The following is a 22,929-nucleotide window of genomic DNA, read 5'->3' on the forward strand; positions in this document are numbered from 1 at the left end:
CCCACTCCGGGCCCCAGTCCAATGTGCGCGTGGCAGCTGGGGAGGGAAGAACCATCCACTTCCTAGGAGCCTGGAGGTCCCAGGAGCACCCGAACCCTCCACGGCACTGCATTTCACACCCAGCCTCCGTGCTCCTGGGACTGTCTCTTGCCCTGGTGTGCTTGCCTGTGACGGCTGCAAGGAAGGCTCCAGAACCTCATCCAGAACGGCCACCGCTGCGACCATGCCTACCTTGCTCAGAGCTTCTCTGAAGAGCCGCACGAATTCCTCCATCAGCGCGGCCGTGTACACACCTGACCCTTGCCACACCTCTTTTTCCAGGCAGTGGTTGATGGTTTTCAGTGCTCTTTTCAAAATGACGGAAATAAGAGAGAAAGCAGTGTGTTTCACCGATTTGCTGTCCAACTGGGAAGAAAAAGAGGTAAATCCACACGTGTGGAGGCGGCACTGGCGGACACAGACCTCTCAAGCCCTGGGTCTGGCTGGCCCTTGCCTCTCCTGGGGTCGCTGGCAGGGAGAGCTGCACGAGCCGGGCAGCCTGGGGACCCAGACCTCCTGACCTCCTGCAGACCTTGCCTCAGCAGTGGCTAAGGAGATGGCAACTGCAAGGAAAATCTGATAGTTATTTTCAGTTCTGTTTCCCCGTCTGTGTTCGGTAGGTCTTTCCCGATAGCCACCGAGCTCACGCAGATGGTCAGGAAGAGTTCCTCTCTCAGCAGAACCCCACCAGGCCCTGGAAGAGCTCTCCATGTCAGGTGCCCCAGTGACAAGAAAAGGCCCCATGTCCTGAGTAGGAAAAGCCACCTCCAGGCTTGGGAAGCGTGGAGCCTGCAACCTAGGCCCACAACAACCAGCCTCTCCACTGGGGTTCAGAACGACACCCAGGAGACTGAGCTGAATCCTCACTCACTGCACAGACAGAATAAAATTCAAGAACCTGAGCTATTACCAAAACGAGGATACTTCCCAAGAGACGCAGTCCCCAGCCGGCCCGGGGCCAAGTCCTTTAGGCCCAGGCACACCTCAGGCGCAGCACAGGCTGGGACGCACCATGGACTGACAGGCTGGTGACAAAACCACGACACCCCCTTCCCCCTGCCTTCTAATCAGCTGGGGGCTCATTTCACATGTACGCTGGACCCAAAAGGAGCACGACCTGCAGTGCCCTAGGCCAGCAATGACTCCCTCCCCACAATCGCTTCAAAGGCAGGGCCCAAACAGGGGTTCATGGGCCCACGCTGCCTCCCAATGATTTCTCTCCAGTTTCTAAAATAAGCTCTTTTCTTGGTGATTCTGAAATCAGAAATTATGCTACTATAAAATTCCGGATAATACCATAAAGAAAACACAAACGTGGAACACACACACGGAGTCCACAGTCATCACGCCCAAGTCGCTGCCCCCCCCCCACCCCGTCACAGTCAGGAAGGGCCACCGAGGACAAGACAAAGCCGTGCCCCTGCACGGGATGGCGGCACTGACAGACAGAAAGGATGTCCCCTCCTCCACCAGCAGCCACCCCACCTGGGGGACAGACACCCCGGGGGCTCCCTCCGCGGTCCTGAAACGACAGTCCGTCTGAGAAGGAGCGGCCGGCCTTCCATCCCAGATTGCCTGCGGGAGCCGCTCCCAGGGGGCAGGGACACGGCCACAGGCGACCCGGTCTTCCACCCAGAAAGCGGCCGCATCTGACATCCACCCTTCAGTGGTTTCCTTAACAGCCCCTCGAGATCGAACAGTCTGTGCCTCCCAGGTGCACAAGTGAGCTGGGTCCTCCCTGTGGTTATTATGATTTGGCACCCAGAAGAGAAGGCCCTTCTGCCTGGCCCACACCGGCCTCCTCACTGTTCCTCGCCCCCAGCCCACTCTCAGCACAGACCCCGGACAGGCATCAGAAATGCCGAGCCCCACTGCATACTCTCCCCGGGAGTCCTCGCCACTCTGCGCCGACTGCCCATCACTGCCGGGGCTCCCTTGTTCCTGTGTGACTCACCATGGCAGACCCTGGTCCCCCTGTGTCCATGCGACAACCCAGCCAGCCTGCAAGGTGGGGACTCCTCCTGCCCCACAGACGCCACAGTCTGCCTCCTCCAGCTAAGACTTGAGGCAACCTGGGAACAGGAGGGCCTGGCAGAGCCCACGACCCACGTGTGCCAACAGTTCGCAGCAGTTTACTTAAGGCCTCGGAGCTGTGCTGAAAGATGCATGCGCCCCTCAGAATGCAGCTTCTGCAGGGACTTCGGGACCTTTATAACATATAATGACAGGGAACTTAATTTTTCTGTGAACGTGCCCGATTTTTTCCATGAACTTGTCCTCCCAAGAGGACAGCCTAAAACAGCGGATCCTCCAAGTTAACATTCCCCAGAAATTTTAACACTATTCACTTTCACCACAAAAGACAGGATCTGCCAGGCCAATTTCAGTCCTGCCCCATGCACAGATCCTTAACTAATACTTTCTTACATGACAGTGGACAGCAGCTGGACACACTGCCCTGTGTCTGAGTCCAACAGGCTCCCACCCTCGGGCAGGTGCAGGGAGCCATGCGGGGGGCTGTGGTCCTGGCTCTGTGCTGGAGCAGTAAAATCAGCAGCTGGGATGTTCCTCAGGTTCCAGTGCCTAGCTGGAAAGTTCCTGGCTGGAATGTTCCTCAGGCTCCAGGTCGCCTTGCCCAGGTAAGTGCACATGGAAAGCCTGAGGCTCACTGACAAAACACCATCCAGTAAATCCGGGCAGGCATTCTCAGAATGATCCCCAGAAAAGCCAGTGCGGTGAACAGGAGAAAGTTCCAGAAGAAAGGCAATCACTTACATTTAACGCCTGGGTGAACATGATCTTATTGCACACCAGGGGCACGGTGGTCACCATCACCATGGCCAGGAGCCGAGGCAAGGGGATGAACTCTCTGGTCTGAAAAGCCCGGGAAATGTCCGGCTGAGCCTCATAGATCTATGAACAAGAGAACAGAGAATGAGGTGGTGCAGGTTCCGTTTCAGAGCGGCGGGTAACCGTAGGCACCCCACAGTGAAGCTGTTCCAATGAAACGATTGCAGTGATAAAGGTCCAAGGCCGGCCGAGGAACAGGGTCCGGAAGATTAACCCCTAAATCTACTTATTAGAGAAAAGTCAGGTCACGAGACTGTTTGTTACCAGGGCAATGACCTTCAGAGCAGAGCCCAGCCTGCAGCCTGGGGAGCCCCTTAAAACCTCTGATGGCAAGTAAGTCACTGCCGGAACTAACAATCGTGTTCCTCACCAGCTACTGCACTCGACGGGCACCTGACAGATTACATCATCTTTTCAATACTTCATGACAACCCTTTGAGGTAGGGATATTTTACACTAAAATAAAAAATTTACTGCATGACAAAATTGGACGTCAATAAGGTTAAGTGATTTCCCAGGGGCAAACGCCTAGGGAGCAGTGAAGCAAGGACTCGCACCCAGGCCTGCGAAGGCCAGGCACTTGCCCCCGCCCTTCCCTGGGGAGACCAGCACCATAGGACCTCCCCAGAGGGGTCGTGGCCACAAGGCTACCTTCCCCAGAATGAGGGCAAAATGCCTTCTTCTCATCCCAAGATACACATAGGGATTGTATGCACACACACCTGAGAGATAAGAGGGAATACTTGAAAAAAAGCTTGTTTTATGGATAATGCCATGCCCAGGTCGAGGCACAAGAAAACAATCCTAGATATTTCATCATGAAGCAGACCACAGATCAGAGCTTAACTGAGCCTGGCAGTACTGCCAAAGAATGTGCAGCAGGTACTCCCACTGTGGTGGGTAAAAGGAAGCCAAGGTCTGAGACTAGAAGGACCTTAACAGGGGAGCCTGGGTGGCTCGGCTGATTAAGCGGCCGACCCTTGGTTTCAGCTCAGATCATGATCTCAGGGTCCTGGGATTGAGCCCCACATTGGGCTCTCTGCTCAGCAGGGAGCCTGCTTCTCCCTCTCTGCCTGCCTTTCTGCCTGCTTGTGATCTTTCTTTCTGTCAAATAAATAAAGTCTTAAAAATAAAAAATAAAAAAATCTGGATGAAGGAAAGGAATTCAGCTTAATAGATTCAAAAGGCATCCACCTCCAAACTCAGCTCCGTTAAAAGCAGAATGTCCTCAGAGAACCAGAACCCCACCCTGACACGATCTAAACTACCCCCCGAAGAAAGGCTGAAGGAGTTCTCTGTCCTAAAGTTCATGGGCATTTCACTCTCCCCCGACCCCCCAGCCACCTCCCCTCGACCCCCATCCCTGCTGCTGACGCCCGGCCCACCACCTAACCCCCTCCACGGCAGCCGGGCTGTCACCTTGTTCAGTAGTTTGATGTTATTGGACCACGTGGACTTCGCTCTCGGGAGAAAGGAAAACGTGACTTCCTTGAAGTACTTGTTCAGCAAGTCCGGGCACACCCTGAGGATGCTCACCACGAGCTCGGCCACCAGCTCGTCGTCCGCGGCGGTCTTCAGACCCAGCAGGAAGTGCAGGAGGGTCAGGTTCCCGCCTCTGTCGGAGAAGAACAGGAGAGGAAGGTCTGCAGGGAACTCTCACAGGGCGCTGAGAGCTCAGGGTGATAAGCAGCTCCTCGAAATCGCCCTCGGGAGACACAGCTGTAACTCAAGTGACGGGCAAATTGCATGTGTGACTCGCCCTCGAGACACAAAGTTTTCATGGCCTGGGGGGGGGGGTCACTCGCTCTCCAACAAAGCGCTGGAATTTCACCCCTCTATTGCTGAGTGGCTCAGAAAGTCTCCACTTTGTCCTGTTCGCCATCTCTCCTTCCCGCCCGCCAGTGCCATTTGACTTTCAAGGAGGAAGAAATGCCCTCTCTCTCTACCCCACCCACCTACCAGTCTGCCCAGCGGTCAAGGCCAGTGTAAAGAGACGGTCAGACCCGCAGGGAGGAATCCACTCCCAGAATTTCCCTGTGAAATTTTACAGACCTCTCTCCTCCTACGGCACATGAAAAAGCACGTAGGTAAATTAATATACCTGGGAGTATGAAGTATAAAAAATACAGAGGATGTGTTTTTCTTCTGAAAAGATTTTTTTTACATGAGGTGCTCATTAGCTGCCCCAAGTCCATAGTGCCACAAAATTATTTCTAAAACAAGACAAAATGGCACAAGGTTTTTCCACAGATTTTCTGCCTCCTCTGTTTCTAACTTATTTCAAATTCCCATGCTTTTACGTAATAGGTGCAGGAAGATAATACAGGGAACAAAACCTACTGTATAAAAATATTAAAAACTTGTCCCAAAGTAGGCAGTTTTCAAAAGTAAAAATCATAAAAAGAAAAACCAGGAAAACCCATGGACATTAAAACTTTCCCTGGGAAGTCATAAAATCCAAAAAATCTGAGAATTTACCATAAAGCATGCCATGCTGATAGCTTCTAGGATCCTCACTGTTGTGTACTCCCTTATAAACCAAAACTAAGATAAAATATGCAGCTTTACATACAACAAAAAAATTTTAAAAAATTGAATCAGAGTATAATTTTGATCAGAAACCTATCCTTCAAAAAGCTCAAAATTCTTGTGGTGCCTGGGTGGCTCGGTCGGTTACAAGTCTGCCTTCAGCTCAGGTCTTGATCCCAGGGTCCTGGGATCGAGTCCTGCATTGGGTTCTCTGCTCGGCGGGGAGCCTGCTTCTTTCTCTGCCCCTCTCCCTGCCCCTGCTCATGCCTGTGCATGCTCTTTCTTTCTCTCTGATAAATAAAATCTTGAAAAAAAAAAAAGTATAATTCTTAATATGAAAATTTCATAAGCAAAACAGTACATGCTGCATGCTGCCAAATGAACACAACGCTAATTCTACAAAGTGCACTACAAATACTACACACATCCACATTATTTCAGTCAACAATGTCATCAAATGAATGACACCGCTATTGCCACAGCGTGCAACCCTTGCCGGCCACCGCTCCTGGCAGTCACCATACTCTACCTCCCTCTGAGGTGGATGCCAGTTTTGTTTCCATTTTACAGATGAGGCAACAGAGGCGGCGAGAAGTACTGTGGAGGTCTCAGAGCTAACTCCAGAATCTATTCTCTTAACCTCCATGCCAGGGGCTGGCAAATTACGGTCCACCCTCTGTCTTTATAAATAAAACTTTATTGGAACAGTTACACCCATTTATGTCCACAGCCGCACGGGTACTCTGATGGCACAGCTGAGTGGTCACGATGCAGACTGAATGGCACACCAAGCCTGAATACTTACTCTCTTTCCCTTAGAGAAGAAGTTTACTAAGCCCTGATTACACCAGAATTCCAAACAGAATTCCAAACACCCACTGTGTGCTGGGCACTGTCCTGGACAGACCAGCCTCTTGTTCTCACTGATGCTCGTCTACTGGGTGACGAACAAGTAAATAAATAAATGTGCAAGGTGGCTGGACGTCACCGTCAAAAGCAAGAGCCAGGCAGAAGGACAGTGACAGTGGAAATTTAAAGGCTGCCAGGGAAGGCCTCTCGGAGGCGGCGACATGTGCAAGGAGCCCTGACTGGAGTGAGGGCACGAGCCTTAGCAACTATGGGGGGAACCACACACTTCAGTTTCCTCAAAGCTTTCCGCCCACATCCCCACAAGCAGAATTCCCTTCCTCTCCCCTGGGGCAAACATTTGCTTTGGCCCCTGGCTTCAAAGAACTGACATAATCCAGAACTTATTTGAACGGACCTACATGCCACAAGTTGACTCCTATATGCTCATCAAATGATGGTCTATTTTATGGGTCCTACTTAAGGGGAGAAACACATGTGTTTGAGGCATCGCATTATCTGCTGTTACCTTTTAGCAGGCAAGTGAGCTGATTTTTGATGATGAGAGAAAAGGTACACTATCATAAAATGAGGTTAAAAGAAAAAAAATGATGTGGCAAGTTAATTCATAATAACCTCAGAATCAAAACAAGTCACAAGGAGAGGGAAATTTTCACCGTATTATCCTATTCTGAAGAAATCAGTCATTTCTTGCCTGGGTGAAACTAAACCAAACCATAAAATGTTACAGAGGTGAAAAGAAAAAATAAGGCTATTCACAATGACCAGAAAACATACCCAATACTTTTACTGTCGATGGGAAAAAAGCAGGTTGATAAATCCGACGGTAGGCTATTTTGGTTATTAAATCTAGCAACAGATACGTATTATAGTGAGACTAAAAGAAAGTCTAAAAGGACATAATCCACCAGCTGTGGACTTCATTTCCTCACTCATGAAATGTCACCGTCATTGTGCAACATGAAACAAAGTGTAAAAAACCGAATGTGAAAACCTTGCTCACTAGCAGCTGTTTCTGAGGAGAGGAAGGACTATTTTGCTGTTACCAGGTTGGGCTTGGAACCAGATTCCCTGGGCTTCAATCTGAACTCGGCCACTCCCAAGCTGAATGACCCGACCTCTCTGTGCCCATTGCCCTTACCCGCTAAAAGGGGGTAACGGTGGCTACCACCTCAGGACCACGCTGAAGCCTGCGGAGCGGCCCACCCTCTCTGGGGAGGCGGCTGTTAGGACTTATCCTCAGACCCCGCCAACGCCACAGTGTTGAGCGAAACCCGCAGCCCCTCGCTGGGTGAGACAGCCCTAGTCGGTGTCTAAGTCAACAGCTACCCTGAGCCCTGCGCCCCGAGGGTAGTATAGAGCAGCCGCTTTCTGGGTCTCCAAATGTTCATCCCTAAGAGGAGCTCCTCAGTTGTGAGCCACCACCATCCCATCATTCCAAAGACGTCCCCAGGGGAGTCACGGACGAACGTGACGACTGCTGAGGGACACGCACTTGGGGTTCACCAGGGCCCCGCCTTACCTGCCGAGGGTGCCGAGAGATGCGTCATAAAAATTAATACCGTGCTTGAGAGAACAGCACAGATCCATCAGGAATGAGTGAACAAGCTCCCTCACCATGGTTTTCCCCGCATCCTCAGCAGAAGCCTGCAAGGGTTTTTTTTTAAAAAACTCAATGACAAGCTCAAGTTCATAAGCCTCGGCAACAACTACAGAGTAAAATCTGGACAATCCCACACACCTGACGACTTAGAGCTAACATTTTAAACACTTGGTATCATTCAAGCACAAATCAAGATTTAAAAAAAAACCTCTTAATACAAGGACTCTAGAAAGAAATAATAAATTAAATAAACAAGAAATTAAAGAAAAAAGCAAACGAGCTGATACAGAGAACAGACTGGCGGTTGCCAGAGGTGGGGGGTGGGGGGGTTTGAAAGAAATGGATGAACTGTTTTTGTTCTAAATAAACTGAAAAAGAAAATATTTCCTTTTCAAGCTGGACAAACAGGGAGTTGCTGGAACAAGGAAGCACAGATAACCAGACATTTCGTGTCATTTCTTATTGTTTCCAAGCACTTGGCAATGTGGGTTCTCATTCCGTCTTTACAGCTGCCCCATGCGTCTGGCAGGACAGCAATGACCCACCCCCCCAACCCCCCGCCACCCCACAGGCAGGAGCAAATTGTGCAGGGCACAGCTGAGCTCCCTGATGGCTTAGCGAGAGCAGGGCAGGCCAGCATCGGTCCCTGTTATTAAAAAGTCTCTCTTTACAGCATATACTTCAGTTACAAAATCATTTTTTTAAGCTTCTCTTTGCTTGTGTGCTGTGATACTGGGGACGAGTAAGAAATAAATACGGTTGACCTTTGAACAACACAGGTTTGAACTGCACAGTTGCGCTTCTGTGGACCGCTGGCCTCAAACACAGCACAGTATTATAAATGTATTTTCTCTTATGATTTCCCTAATATTTACTTTTCTTCAGCTTACTCTAGCAAAACAATACAGTATATAATACACGTTAACATACAAAATATGTGTGGATCCACTGTTTATGTTATGGGTAAGGCTTAGTAGTTGAGTTTCTGGTGGGGAGTCAGAGGTCATACACGGATTTTTGACTGCACAGGGCTGGTCTCCCTAAACTTGAATTTGAATGTCCTCACCTATAAAGGAGAACCATTAAGGAAAAAAAAAAGATTAAAAAATACTCTTAAGGGGGGCAAGTTTAAACCTGTATTTTTAAATGAGCTTAAGAATGACTTAATTTCTCTTGTTCTTTTGAATAAAATTCCACATTTGGGAGTGTTTTTATGAAGCCTCCGAGGCTTCCTGGTCACAGAGCATACAAAACATGTTCAAAACAAGAGGACGTGGGCAAGTCAGAGAGATAAAAGGAGGTAAAACACAGGGCCCTTGAGAGGTAAATTACTCTAAAGTTCACAGGAAGTCTGAGCGCTCACCACTCTGGCCAAGGTCACGTTCAGAAACACCCTGAGGAAAACTGAAATGAGCAAGATTAAAAGGTACATGGGCCTCGGGTCAACTTGAGATCAACTGGTCTAATTCGACACTTGAGTAACGATTACAAAATAAATTACACATGTCAGGGGGTGAGGAAATTGGGGTTTTCCTAGACACTCGGGATCCTGAAGTGAAACCAACAGGCCTTGAAATTCCAAAAGCTGGTATGGAAAGAAGGAAAAGAAGGAAAAGAGGATGCCAGTGAGAGGAGGAAGAGACCCTAGAGCAACAGCACACACGGACTGGGCGGCCCCGCAAGGAGTAAGACCAGCATGTCATTCAACCAAAGGGAGAAAGAGTTTCTCCTCTTTAAGGGATAATATCATAATACCTCAGAGATTAGAGAATAAATTCTTATAAAAAAAAAAAAAACTTAAAAAATCATATTTCACCTAAGTGGAGAATTCACAGAACTATAAGCCAAGAGAAACAGATCAGACAGGAGGCCTTTTTTTTAAGGCGGTAGATCCCTCAACCGCCAGCTGTGAGGACCACACGCTAACGGCGAGGTCACCTCAAACCCAACAGGACAGTACCTCGACATTGTCCAGGCTCACATCAACAGTCCCGTTCCAGCTGTAGAGAGCTGCTATGTGGGTCAGGAACTGCCCGGTAAAGAACCGCACCTTCTGGGTTTTGGTGATATTTTTATTGTGAACTACCTGAAAACAATAAAACCAATCAATTTCAAGGAACTTGATTTTTTTTTTTTTTTAAGATTTTATTTATTTACCTGACAGACAGAGATCACAAGTAGGCAGAGAGGCAGGCAGAGAGAGAGGAAGGGAGGCAGGCTCCCTGCTGAGCAGAGAGCCCGATGTGGGGCTCGATCCTAGAACCCTGAGATCATGACCTGAGCTGAAGGCAGAGGCTTTAACCCACTGAGCCACCCAGGTGCCCCACGGAACTTGATTTTTAAGAGTGTTCCTTGTGTCTCATTGTTACAAAAATCATGCAGGCCTATGGCAAAATGTGTGACCAAAAAAAGGGGAGAAACATGAAAAACAAAACTCAACAACCTTCGAACCATCCTGGGCCACGCACGGTGGGCATGGCGGTTCGTCTCCTTTCCGCGCCTCCCCCCCACCCTGCAACATGCACTACGTGTGCGTACGTACCGTCTGGTTTAGGTTTTTTGCCTCTTTGAGACTATACTTATAGTTTCCTGCCTACTTTTACTTATATAGCATGAGCTTTTCCCGCATTATAAAAAAATCCTTTAGAACCTCTTTCGGGAGGGCTAAAATGCCCATGAACAACCCTAATTCCACCATTCCCTGGGGTGGGGACCATTAGGCTGTTTCTACTCTGGCCGTCATCAGCATCTCTGTACAGAGTCTTCCCTGCATCCCTGATCACAGGCTTGGAAATGGGGCACCCGTTCTCAGCTCCACCCCACACCCACTCCCAGAACCTCTGGGGATGTGGCCTGGGTGTGTTTCAGATTTGCTTCCTGGGTGGTTCTCAGGGAACCTCCCACCACCCCCAAGTCTGGGAACATTTTTAAGACCTCTGGTACATTCGGCCAGACCTGTTCTGACACTTCCTCCAGGAGAGTACCTGATTCAATGCATCTCTGCTAGCACCGAATCTGTTATAAAAGATCAAGGCTAACTTGACAGGTGAAAAAAACCCGTATCTCCTGGATTCTCAACCTCAGCACTAATGATGTTTCAGTCCTAATAACTGGTGTAGGGGACTCTCTTGGGCACTGTAGGAGGCCGAGCGGCATCCCTGGCCTCCACCCACTAGATGCCCCCGGACTTCTCCAGCCATGACGACCCAAAATCTTTCCAGTCCCTTCCAAATGTCCCATGGCAGGGGAGGGGGGTGGTGTCACAAAACCACTCCCAGCTGAGAACCACAGTATTAAACATACTATGCCGATTAACTGTTTTTATGTGGACTGCCAGTTTGTGGCTTTCACAACTTTTTCTGTTGGGAGGGTCATAGACTTTTTCTAAATGATCACTTAAGTTGATTCCGTACGGAAGACAGAGATTCAGCCGGTTTTAAAATTCCTACAAGATGCTTGTAAGAGGCAGAAAATGCAAAGTAATTCAAAATGACATTTTGGTAGGTGTGTAAATGAAAAACAGCTGTAATTTACAGCTCACAATTAATCCAACGGCTTCCCGTGAAAGAGTGAGCAACAGGTTTTCTCCTGATGGGATGATATGGCAGCCTTAAGACACAATCTTCCATTCCACCTATACAACCACCCCTGTGTTCTAAACCATTACAGCCCTAGGGTCCTGCCAAATACGGGAGCAGACCAACAATAGGAACACAGAGTAAAAACACGTTGTACCTTTGTTTTCAGCGTGGATAACAAAATATTGATAGTAGAAATCCTGTCTTCCTTGATGCCTGAGCTAAAAATGCAAGGAATAAATTCTGCAAGTAAAAAGTTCAATGCATTAAACTCAAAAATATTTTGAACATGAGAACAGATGCAAGAACACTACTTCTTAAGATGGTACAGCACACATGCTATTTTCTTCCCCTCCTTTTTTTTAAGGTTTTGTGTTTTTTTCAATTCTACAAGTTCACAGTAGGATAACCACTTCATGACATAGGAAATTAGTATCCGTAGGTAAAACAATGATAGAATCATTAAAAAAGTTCAGAAGTTCTGGTGTTTTACTTTCCTTTTCTCATATTAAGTTAAATAAAATTAATTCTGTATGAACCATTTGAGTGTATGCCACGATCACAATTTTGCTAAATGTCTCTCCCTTTGCTTAGACTTAATCAGCTGTATTTTAAATCATTTTATTGACTGGGGGCAGAATTCGGGATAATCTGTTGGCTTTCTTTTGCTACTTCTGGATCCCCAAGGACTCAGCCACCATAGCCGGACACCAGGCACTAACATGCTGGTCACACTGGGCAGAAACATCCAAACAGTTATAATTTCACTTGTTCCACTGGTGCTCAGTGGGCACACTGACTTTCTACAAAAGCAAAGTCATTCTCGAAAGAAGAAAAATTGGAAAATACCAGACAAACTGAAAGAATGAAATCTGCAGGGAACCATCACTCTGCTACCCCGAGGTTAACACTGTTAATATCCGGGCTACTAGTTAACTGTTAACCTTCTGCTAGAACCTGCTGCATTCATGTTTTTATTAAAATGGGATACTCGACGATTTCACAACTGAGTTCATATCCAATCACATACTGTTTAAAGGCTGGCGTCAGGAAGCGTATTTCTACCCCAGTTTTAACTGCTGCTTTCACGTCAGCACTAGTCGTCAGTTCGCGCACTCAGTCCTTTGCCGGCGGACAGTCAGAAGTCCACGTTCCGGCTAACTTCGGCCCCAAGAAAACCTCTACTCGCCTCCGTCATTCCTCCCTCAGGAGAAGCGACTAGGCATGAAATGGCTGATCGAACCTTTTTAAAGTTCTGATGTCTTTGGCCAGAGTGCGTCGCCAAAACACGAACCGAAGCGCATCCCTGCCCCATTAGCAGGGTCCGGGAATAAGCCCAAATCACCATCCTTTAAGGCTAGACGGCAGGGAGGCCTCAGGGGAATTCTGCAGAACTTCGAGCCCTGGCAGGAGCCGGCCACAAGCAGGAAAGGTGACTCGTCCACGGGGCTGCTTCCCCAGGGCAATGCGACTCCCTGCACCGATCAGGGCTGACGACATAGAAGGTGACCAGCACCCACGCCCTATTCTTAAATGGTCCCCGGCAGTCACCTGGGGACAGCTCAGGTCTCCCACCCTTGGGGAGGTGAGGGAAGGCTGGAGATCTGACCGCACGGGGCCACAGGGATCACGCCGTTCCTCCAACAGCTCCCAGAGCTCCGCAGGGACAGCCCCCCACCTGCAGACAAGGCTCGAGCCCGGGGGATCGTGCGGAACGACGGCCGTGTGCTAACTGCGGGCTAGGGCTGCCACTCTGTCTTTCGGAAGCTCTGGATAAAATGCAAGTGGCCCTAACAGCCTGGCTCTAGGGGGACAGCCACCAGAAAGCGGCACAGCTGGAACTCTTTAGCTCTGTTAGCGATGTGCTGGTAACACACGGCAAAGCTCCTGAAGTCATTAACCTTTAGTTCTTCAAACGCAGTTACTAAAGAAAGCCAGGCAGCCAGGCTATGGATCTGTGCAGGGTCTGGAGCCAGAAAGCCTCCTTCGTGTGGGGGATTCTCTGAAGCCTGCATCCCTCCTTTGTTAGGACATCACTTGGCATTCCAGAGCGCAGAGCAGGAGTCCCTGGGCCACTCCGAGCCGCACTGACAGAAGCTTCGCCACACGTGCACCCTTCAAACTCGTGCGCGCAGCGACTGCAAAAGCCGCAACCTGGGCTTTCCAACCTGGGAAAAACGCTTTGCGGGAGACTTCCCGAAACCAGTCGCAATCGGGCTTTGCTACGAGACAAAGAGGCGCACGTACCTTTCAACTCCAGCACCTGCACTACCGTGCTGTCGTCGCCGGCGATGAGAAAGGAAAGAGCGAACTGAATGTAGGCCAGCCGGACGTCGTGCATGCCCTAGGGGACGAAGGAGACCGCCAGTCACTCGTGTATCCACATGCCCTCCCCCGAGGAAGCAGGGACTTGGCGGCTCACGCGCCCTTCCCATCCCCGTGGCAGAGAGGCCTCCAGGCTGGTGCCATCAAAAGGCTCAGAGTCTAAAACCAGGAGTGGCCCAGTCGGTTAAGCGTCTGCTTTCGGCTTGGGTCATGATCCCGGAGTCCTGGGATCGAGTCCCACATCGGGCCCCCTGCTCAGAGAGGGGTCTTCTTCCCCCTCTCCCTCTCCCTCTGTGTGCTCGCACACACACCCTCTCTCTCAAACAAATAAATACAAGCGTAAAAACCAGCAGTCACCTCTCCGCGGGAACCTGCGTTTTTTTTTTCTTTTGCTCTTTTCCCTCCACCTTCTGGTCTACTTTTCCGGCTCTTTCAAGAAGTTTCTCAATACAGAAGTTTGGGGCGCCTGGGAGGCTCAGTGGGTTAAGCATCAGACTCTTGATTTGGGCTCAGGTCCCGATCTCAGGGTCGTGAGATGCAGCCCTCCACTGGGTTCCCCACCCCCGGGCATGGCAGCTGCTTAAGATTCTCTCTCTGCCCCCTGCTCCTCCCCCTTCTCCCTCTGTCAAAAAAGATAAACGTCAAGAAATGGGCCGAAAGTACAGAAACAAATTTACTGAGATGTCTATCTGAAATACCGATATTCCTCCACTATGCTTAAAAGCAACAGCATAATGGCTCACTGCTTAATACACACAGAAGTATGCTTAAGTATAGTTGTGTTCCCTGCCCCCGGCATACATGACCACTTGTGGTTTATGGACCACTTTGGTATAGAGCAGAAGATTCTCAGCCCATCTAGATCCCATCGACTTCACTTGCCAGTGAAATCACACACACATTTTTGAAAATCCAGAGCCAATGGAAAGACCAGTGCTGCTTTTGCTGACGCCAGTGAGGTGGTGTCTGGGTTTTATCAGGTAGTATAAATTCACACCAAACACCAAAGCCCACATGCTGCCGTATTACAAACCCAGTGTGGCCTTCCCCGGACGGCCATCTGCAGGGTCCCGCAGGATGTAGCTGTGACCCAGGCCAGTGGGCATCCTTAAGGAGGGGCCACCAGCCGTGACCACTTCCCAACACTTCAAGGGAAGTGGCGGGGGCCATCCGATCAACTCCCCCTCCCAGTAATTTTAAGACGCACTGTGTCTCATCATGTTTTCCACCCTGCTGGACGGTCAGGCGCGCTGCTCATCCGCGGTACCAGCACCAGCTCAGACACTGGGGTCCGCCACTGCTTCAAACATACTCTCCTCCCCACTTTAGTTATTTCAAAGATACCTTAATTTGCTGCCAAGAAATAAGTTAATACCACGGAGAATGACTGCCCTGGATGCCTGGAAAAGATTAAGAAGTCTGCCTTCGAGATCGTTCCATCCTGGTTAGTCGTGGCAGTGTAGTGGTGGTGGTGAGGAGGACGAGACCCATGTCATTTACTGAGCACTTACTGTATGTCAGATACCAAATCAAAGGCTGACATCTGTGACTTCATTTACTCCTTACAACAGCTTGAAGGGGAGATGCCTTCTACACCCATTTCACAGATGAGGAAACAGAGGTTTTAAAAACTCATTCAAGGTCCCACAGCTACTAAGTGAGTATGTACTAGAATCAGAAAGTATGAAACAACTGTAAAAACATACTGCTTCACGCCCAACTTTACGTCGGACTATAGAGAAGTGCTTTCTTCTCGGAGCTTCCAGGCCATTTACACTTCGCTTGTTGTCAAGATGCAAGACCACACTTGGAAGCACTTAGGCTTCCATGTAAGTATTTAATTAATTCTCTCTCATTTTGTCAGGTGTATGATTTTCAGGGAGAAGAGAAAGGCCATGGGACCCACACTCTGCCACATGCGGACGGAGGCCTCGCACACAGACGGTACTCATGGGTCCCTACCTCTGTCCACGCCCCACAGTATTTCAGCAAGGCCCATCAGACTGACGCTGGCTTGTTCCAAATACACCAAGAACTCAAAACTATTGTCCCCACTCTGGGGATTTCCCCTGTGGACCTCCTCACAATACAGAGTTTGGGTACAGTGGTCACTAAAGTCTTGAAAATGAGCTGCATTTCCTCAGAATACCAGCAGCGTTTCAAAGCCTTTAAAAACTCACCAATACAATGTTGTTCAAACACCAATTATATTCAAGATGCCATGATCTCAGGCCCAGACAGGACACAAAGATGACTAAGATACCATCTCTGTTCTCCAGAAGCTTAAAGTAACCACTGCTCCCAAGCTATCCAGATGTCACCTCCTTGAAAGAAACAGGTCAATTAATTCGAGCAGTTAACCTGCTGTCCTGATCTATGTATGCCTCGTGTTTCAGAAGAATGGGGAGATGCCAAAACTTGCCAGTAAGATTAAATTAGGTTCTGTGCTTTGCTAGCTAGTTAGAAAGGTTCCACAAGTTTGGGGTTTTGTTTGTTTTTGCTTTTTTTTTTTCCCTGTCCACTTAAGTACTAGAAGTCAGGGCTCTGGAATGCAGGTCCCAGTTATGTGCCATTTGAGATCTTTCTATCCTGCTTGTACATAGCAGTTGGGATTAGATGTCCTCGAGGGTCCCTCCAGCAATGTATTTTGAACTGACATGAAATGCAGTCCTCACCTCCGGTATCCCAGCCAACCCCAAATTTCAGGTTCCTGACACTGTGAACAAACCAAGACCTCAAGACAGAGCACCTGCCGCACTCCAAGCAGCCACGGCCATGCCTCCTCCCCCTCCTCCGGGCCAGACAGCCCCTCACTGTCCCCTGGGCCTCCACCCTCCATCTCCAGCAAGCTCCATCAAAGGCAAGAGGGTCACACGCCTACTCCTCATTCCTACCCCGTGACTTCACAGTGCTATTATCCAGGAAGAAAGCATCCTGAAGTCTTTACGGCTTGTTCTGCAAAACAACGGTCTAAAATAGACCAAAACATATTTGGTAAAACTGCTCTTTGGCAAACAGTATAAACAGTGCTTTCTTTGGCTGCATGAAAAAGAACCATAATCCTCTCTCTTCTTGAGGCTTTAATAATTCCCTCTAAAATGTTAAAACACACTTATTAAAAAAAAGATCCTAGATATCAATCAGCTCCTTCAAAAACTAAACGGAATGAAAAAAAAAAAAAGCTGGGGGGTGTGGGGACAGAAAACTCAATGATATGAAAAAATTTAAAAAGAAACAGACCCACGAAACACAGTATGTAGCCCTTGTTTGGATCCCGATTTGAACGACGAAGTCTAAAGACAGGGAGTTGGGGGGAAAACTGAGACCGAGCTGGGCCTTTGGAGATATTAACAGTGATGAATGGTATCCGGTATGGGGATGGTACTGTGGTTTTGTGTTTTAGAAGGTCGCTTTCTGTTAGAGACCCACACTGAAACACGCATGAGGGAATACGGTTCTCGTGTGGGATCTGCTCTGACTGCCTCGACTGCCCCCCAAACCAACCAACACATGGCAGAGGTAACTGTGTCTGCAGCTGGACGACGGGTATGTGGGGGTTCTCTGTGCCGCTAGTTTTTAATGTCCCTAACGAATGGGACATTGTCTAAAAATCATTCCCGGGGCACCTGGGTGGCTCACTGGGTTAAGCCTCTGCCCTCGGCTCAGGTCATGATCTTAGGGTCCTGGGATCGAGCCCCACAACGGGCTCTCTGCTCACTGGGGAGCCTGCTTCCTCCCCTCTCTCTGCCTGCCTCTCTGCCTACTTGTGACCTCTATCAAATAAATAAAATCTTTAAAATAAATAAATAAATAAATATTCCCAACAATGAAATATTTAATGTACACCCTAAAGTAAAAATACTTTCGTCCTGACAATAATTCCCATTTTACAGACCAAGGAGACGTAATATACAACTTGCCAAGAGGACCTTGCGGTGAAGCAGGCCCGCACAGCCTACAGCCGGTGCTCCTTCCCTCGTTGTGACTCCGACGTGGGTGGTCGGGGTCCTGACATATTTTACTTGCGGGGCTGAGCTGGCTGAGGTCAAGAGAGACGGGGTGGAAGCGGAAGGGGAATCGGATGGATAAGTACTGGCAGGCCGACTGCCAAGTGAGACCAAAGACCCATGACATCTGCCCTAGTGTGCAAACAGCACGCAAATTCTTTTTATGAGGAACGCATTTAACTGTCAGCAGCCGTTCCTCAAAGAACGGAATCTGTTGACACACCCATAGTGTGTAAATAACTCCTGATAATAAAGACGAGTATCCATGAGACACTAAGACCTGGAATTTTTTCCTCAGAAGAACACCTTATTTGTCGTGCCGGGAAAACCCTAACTCCAGGCCTCACAGCCTCACAAAGCCAGGAAAGTCACCCGGCGTCACGAGGATTCACTTCCAGTCTAGGGCCTGGCAGAGTGGAAACTTACTAACTGCCTGGGGAGAGACAAGACAGGGTGCAGGAGTAAATCACGCTAGCAGGCTTCTCCACCTCAGCAGACAGGCTGGCTGTCGGTCGGCTGGCTGTCGGTCTGCAGTCTGTGCTGAGGAAGGGGGGGTGGGAAAGGGGGCCAGCAGCGAGGCCTGAGACAACCTGCAGCTGGCACGCGGCCCCTCCCTCCAGCTTCCGAGTCCTCAAACTTGTGCTTTCCAAACCCAAGTGGAACTTCTGGAGCTACCCAGAAACTTCTTTTGTTAACAGCTCTCCTGAAAACCATTCCCACCTCCATTCTCTTTGGCAAATTCTAGCACCCAGTCATCAGACTTACTGACGGGAGATGCGGGAAACATTAAAAAGTTATAAATGTCCTTTTGGATGATGTCACTGGTTTAAACTTTCAAGGGATTTCTCCGAAGTGAACAGAATAGGAACAGGACTGGGATGCCCCACAGGGTCCACGCCACAAAGCACATGGAGATGATTTCCTTTACTCCGTGAAAACGCTCACGGGCCAAGCACAGCAAGGCTGAGCCCCCAGAGACACTGTCCTCAGATGTCCCTGTCGTTCAGGCTCTGCCATACATTTCTGCACACACTGGCCTCCTACTCCACCCACGTGGGGACCAAGGCCAGAGAAAGGACGACAAACAAACCACTGTGACCCTCCAAAGGGAAAAAGAAATACCCAGGAGGTACGAGATGCTCAGAACTCCTCACCTTGGAATCCCTCTTGGACGCCAGGGTGTACAAGGTCTTTTTATTCAGATCAAAATGGCTGCAGACGTCCCTGGCAGCCTCGGGACCCTGGGTCACCATGGCAGCCATCAGGTTCAGGCAGGCTCGAGCCATCCTGCAGAGGGACAAGGAAATCAGGCATATTAGAGACAGCAGAAGCACAAAATCAGCTGTGCTCCTGGTTGTGGGGTCTGCCATGTCCAAGCCAGAAAGAGAAAGGAAAGAGACATGCAGACGTGCTTTAAAAAAACAAAACCAAAAAGACACAATTTAACAAAATCTCCAAATAAAGCTTAAAAGCTGGCTGACAAGAATCCAAGAATACAAAATATGACACAAAGAAGATGGCGGTTTCTCTCTGCAGCAAATCGTCCTATAACCGGGTGCCCCGTGGCTCATCCCCGCAAAGGCAGGGTGCAGGGGAAGACTTCTCTGCAGTGTGCATCTCCAACAGCAAGCTCTCCGCAGCCTTTCCATTCCATGGCCACCCGGCATCCGTGGCTTACTGCACACCCACCACACTCCAGGCACTGTTCTAGATGGTGGAAAACTACACCTTCTTGAACAGTCAAGGACCCCACCTGTACGCCCCTTTTATTCGAGTGAACAGAAGCAGACAGTCAACGGACAGACATGGAGTATTATGTCAAATGTCCAGTTGCACAAACAGACCTACAGACACTTCTGTCCACAAACCAGCAGACAGAAAGGGACAGTGGACGGGGGAGGTGACGAAACAAGGACTTCCGGAGATGACGCCTGCTCACTGCAGAGTCCTAAAGTGGAGAGGGAGCGAGAGATCACCACAGAGAACCACCGGGCAGAAGGACGGGCAATGGAATGTCTGCAATCACGGGTTCCCACGACAGCAAGGGGACAGCAGGGTAGAAGGGAGACGGACGCACAGGAGGAGTCGGCGACAGCGAGGGGCCAGTCGACAGGGGCAGCAGGGGAAGAGCCACCGCCCCGAGGGCCTCAGGAACCGCTCAGCTCTGCTTTCCGAGTGGAGGGAAGGTCAAGTGCACTCCGGGACAGCTGAACGCAGACCGCGCCCATGGCCAGTCCTGCCGCAGAAGGGCAACTTACCTGTAGCCCGAGGCATACAGGGACTCGCAGATGAGCTTCATGTGATTGTTCATCAGCTTCTTCACGATGTTGGTCCCCACAACGTGAAAATGGGAAAGGTCGCTTGCTGTCCGCAACAGGATGGCCTCGAAAACCTGGAATATTAGTAGCATCTGCAAAGACAGAATTGAAACACATACCAATCAGTTCCTTTGTTTTTTGCCTCGGTACCTATGTTCCTCTTGTCTTAGCCATAGACACTTTAAAACCTTCAACAGACCCTGAGCCAGAGGCGGGAAGGTGGCAGCTTAGCGGGCGGCTCTGAAGACCCCGGGCTCTGCAATCAGTCTAGCTCCCACAGTCCAGCTAAACAGAGACTTGCTTACAATTATGCCAAATGAAATGAAAAGACAAAATTTCTACTCATGGCCAGGACTCACCACTTTGGGGATATTCAGGTCTACAGCCTTACAGCAATAACACTGAGATTGTAACAAGTCCATAAACATCCCAAATTTTGAACCTCTTTGGAACCAGAAAACCACAGTCAACTCAGTATGTGTCTGCACCCACGACACACAGTTTCTATTCCCTCTTTGTTAAAGCAAATCACATCAAGGGGGTACCTGACCCGCTCAGTCGGTACAGCGTGCGACTCCTGATCTTGGGGCTGCCAGTTTGAGCCCCACGTTGGGTGTAGAGATAACTTAAAAACAAACAATGTCAAAACCAAATGCATTTGGAGTAAGAATCTAGGATCCTTCCTCCTGGTATCATTCACCAATAAGAAGGGAGAGCTTTCCATTAAAATGCTTTACAAAGTCATGGTGCAAAACTGAATGTATTCCTACAGCACAGGCACAGAGCACTGTCTTCTCTAGAAAGCTGGAAACGTCCTAGAAATTTCTATCACATCTCTCTCCCTCAAGCTTAACACAATAGTGGCATGAACTTTTCTCCTCTTCAGCAAGCCAGGTAAGGAAGAACCTACTTCACTTTCTGGTCGCTTCTCCCCACTCAGGAGCTGGAACATCTCGGCACACTCGACAGAAATCTTGATGTAGCCTTCCACAACGTCATACGCGTCTTCTTGCGGCAGCTTCTTGGCAGCAGCGACAAACGCTTCCAAGGCTGAAATAAGAAGAATGCTCCAATTTAACAAGGACCATCTCCTGAGCAACAATCACAAGCCAGAGGCGGACCCCGGCAGGAGCATCCAGGCGACTGGAACTGCCCCTTACCGGGAGGGAGAACACAGCAGCGATGTGGAGACTGGAGAGGGGGACGGCGAGGGCTCGGACCCGGCCTCTTCTCTATCCCCAGGGAGGGAACAGGCAACTGCTTTAGAGCGCAACCCTTCTCGATGCAGTGATCCTCCCTGAACCTGCCACCCATCCGCTTCCGGGCACCCTCTGGGTCTTGACCAATCTAACCCTGAAGTTCTCTTCCTACCCCATGGGGGTAAAATCAGAGAAGAGATCAAGAAAATGTGGAATATCTAGATCTATATGTAGATCTACTTACAATGGAATGTTATTCACCCTGAAAAGGGGGGAAATTCTGCCTTTTGCAACACGTAGGGACCTTTGCGAGCACTGAGCAAAATAACTTAGAGAAAAACAGATGCTGGATGTTCTACCTATATGGGGAACCTAAAAGAGCCAAACTCATAGAAAAAGCCAGCAGAAGGGCACGTAGGTGGCTCAGTCGGTTAAGCATCTGCCTTCAGCTCAGGTCATGGTCCCAGGGTCCTGGGATCAAGCCCCACGCTGGGCTCCTTGCTCAGTGGGGTGTTTCTACCTCGCCCTCTGCCCCTCCTTGTGCTGGTTCTCTCTCTCACTCTGAAACTGACAAATAAAATCTTAAAAAAAAAAGAAAGAAAGAAAAAGAAAAAGAGAGCAGAACGGTAGTTGCCAGGGGCTGAGTCAAAGGGTTCAAACTTCCAGCTATAAGATGAGTTAAGTTCTGGGGCACCTGGCTGATTCAGTAGGTAGAGCATATGACTTTTAATCTCGGGGCTGTGAGTTTGAGCCCCACATTGGGGGTAGAGCTTACTTAAAAAAATAGTAAGATGAGTAAGTTCTGGGGATCTACTGTACAGCATGGCGACTATAATTAACAGTACTGTATCATACACTAGGAAGTTATTCAGAGTGTAGATCTTGAATGCTATCGCACACAAAAAACAGTAATTATGTGAGGGGATGGAGGTGTTGACTAAGCTTATTGTGGTAATCATTTCACAGTATACGGGTGTCAGCAGCCTACTGTATACCTTAAACTTCCATCAGTTATGTCAATAATATCTCAATAAAGCTGGGAAAAGAACAACACAAAAATAACAATGGATGCAAACAAAACCCTGACATCTGTCAATTCCTCTTTTCTGATCTTTCCAACAGGAGATCTCATCATAGGAAGTTATGAGAACATATCAACAGGGAAAGAGAATCCAAGATAGAGACCAGGTTCAAAGATGAATGCAACACACCCTCATTCAAAGGATTCACCACCTGTCCCCCTCTGACTTCAGTTTTGCCCCATCTTCCAACTACTTCTTCTGTACCCATCTCCTGTCACCTGAGTTTCCTTGGGAAACCTATTCAAATGAAGCAACCGAAGGCCACGGAGCTCTCTGAGCAAAATGATGAATATGTACACGAATACAATCTTTTAAATAATTAAGTGTGCTCTTTCTTCTGCCACAAAAGTTCCAATCCCTGTTCCTACCCCATCCTACAACTCCACTGAAAAGCCACTGCCTCTGGGAAGACTTCTTTGATCTCCCCGATTAGATCTGAGGCCCAAAGACACCAGGTTGGAGGACTGGTACTTAGAGCTCTTCCTATGTGATTTTTTTTTTTTTAAAGATTCTATTTATTGACAGAGAGAGA

At 49.0% G+C, this 22,929-nt stretch overlaps 1 protein-coding gene across 1 annotated transcript in view; it reads right to left on the bottom strand.

The window, feature by feature from the left end:
* The window catches only part of URB1 (URB1 ribosome biogenesis homolog), a 67,976-nt gene that overhangs the window by 43,599 nt on the left and 1,448 nt on the right, over positions 1-22,929 (bottom strand). Inside the window, exons 2-11 of the mRNA XM_032353767.1 lie at positions 21,027-21,166; positions 20,057-20,208; positions 18,953-19,085; positions 13,714-13,810; positions 11,624-11,709; positions 9,849-9,974; positions 7,808-7,932; positions 4,309-4,504; positions 2,815-2,952; positions 232-405 (exon numbers count right to left, since the gene is read on the bottom strand). Of these exons, the coding sequence (XP_032209658.1) occupies positions 232-405; positions 2,815-2,952; positions 4,309-4,504; positions 7,808-7,932; positions 9,849-9,974; positions 11,624-11,709; positions 13,714-13,810; positions 18,953-19,085; positions 20,057-20,208; positions 21,027-21,166 (1,367 nt within the window). The remainder of the gene's footprint in view (positions 1-231; positions 406-2,814; positions 2,953-4,308; positions 4,505-7,807; positions 7,933-9,848; positions 9,975-11,623; positions 11,710-13,713; positions 13,811-18,952; positions 19,086-20,056; positions 20,209-21,026; positions 21,167-22,929) is intronic.

The sequence above is a fragment of the Mustela erminea genome, chromosome 1 (assembly GCF_009829155.1).
Source record: "Mustela erminea isolate mMusErm1 chromosome 1, mMusErm1.Pri, whole genome shotgun sequence".
NCBI classification, from domain to species: domain Eukaryota; kingdom Metazoa; phylum Chordata; class Mammalia; order Carnivora; family Mustelidae; genus Mustela; species Mustela erminea.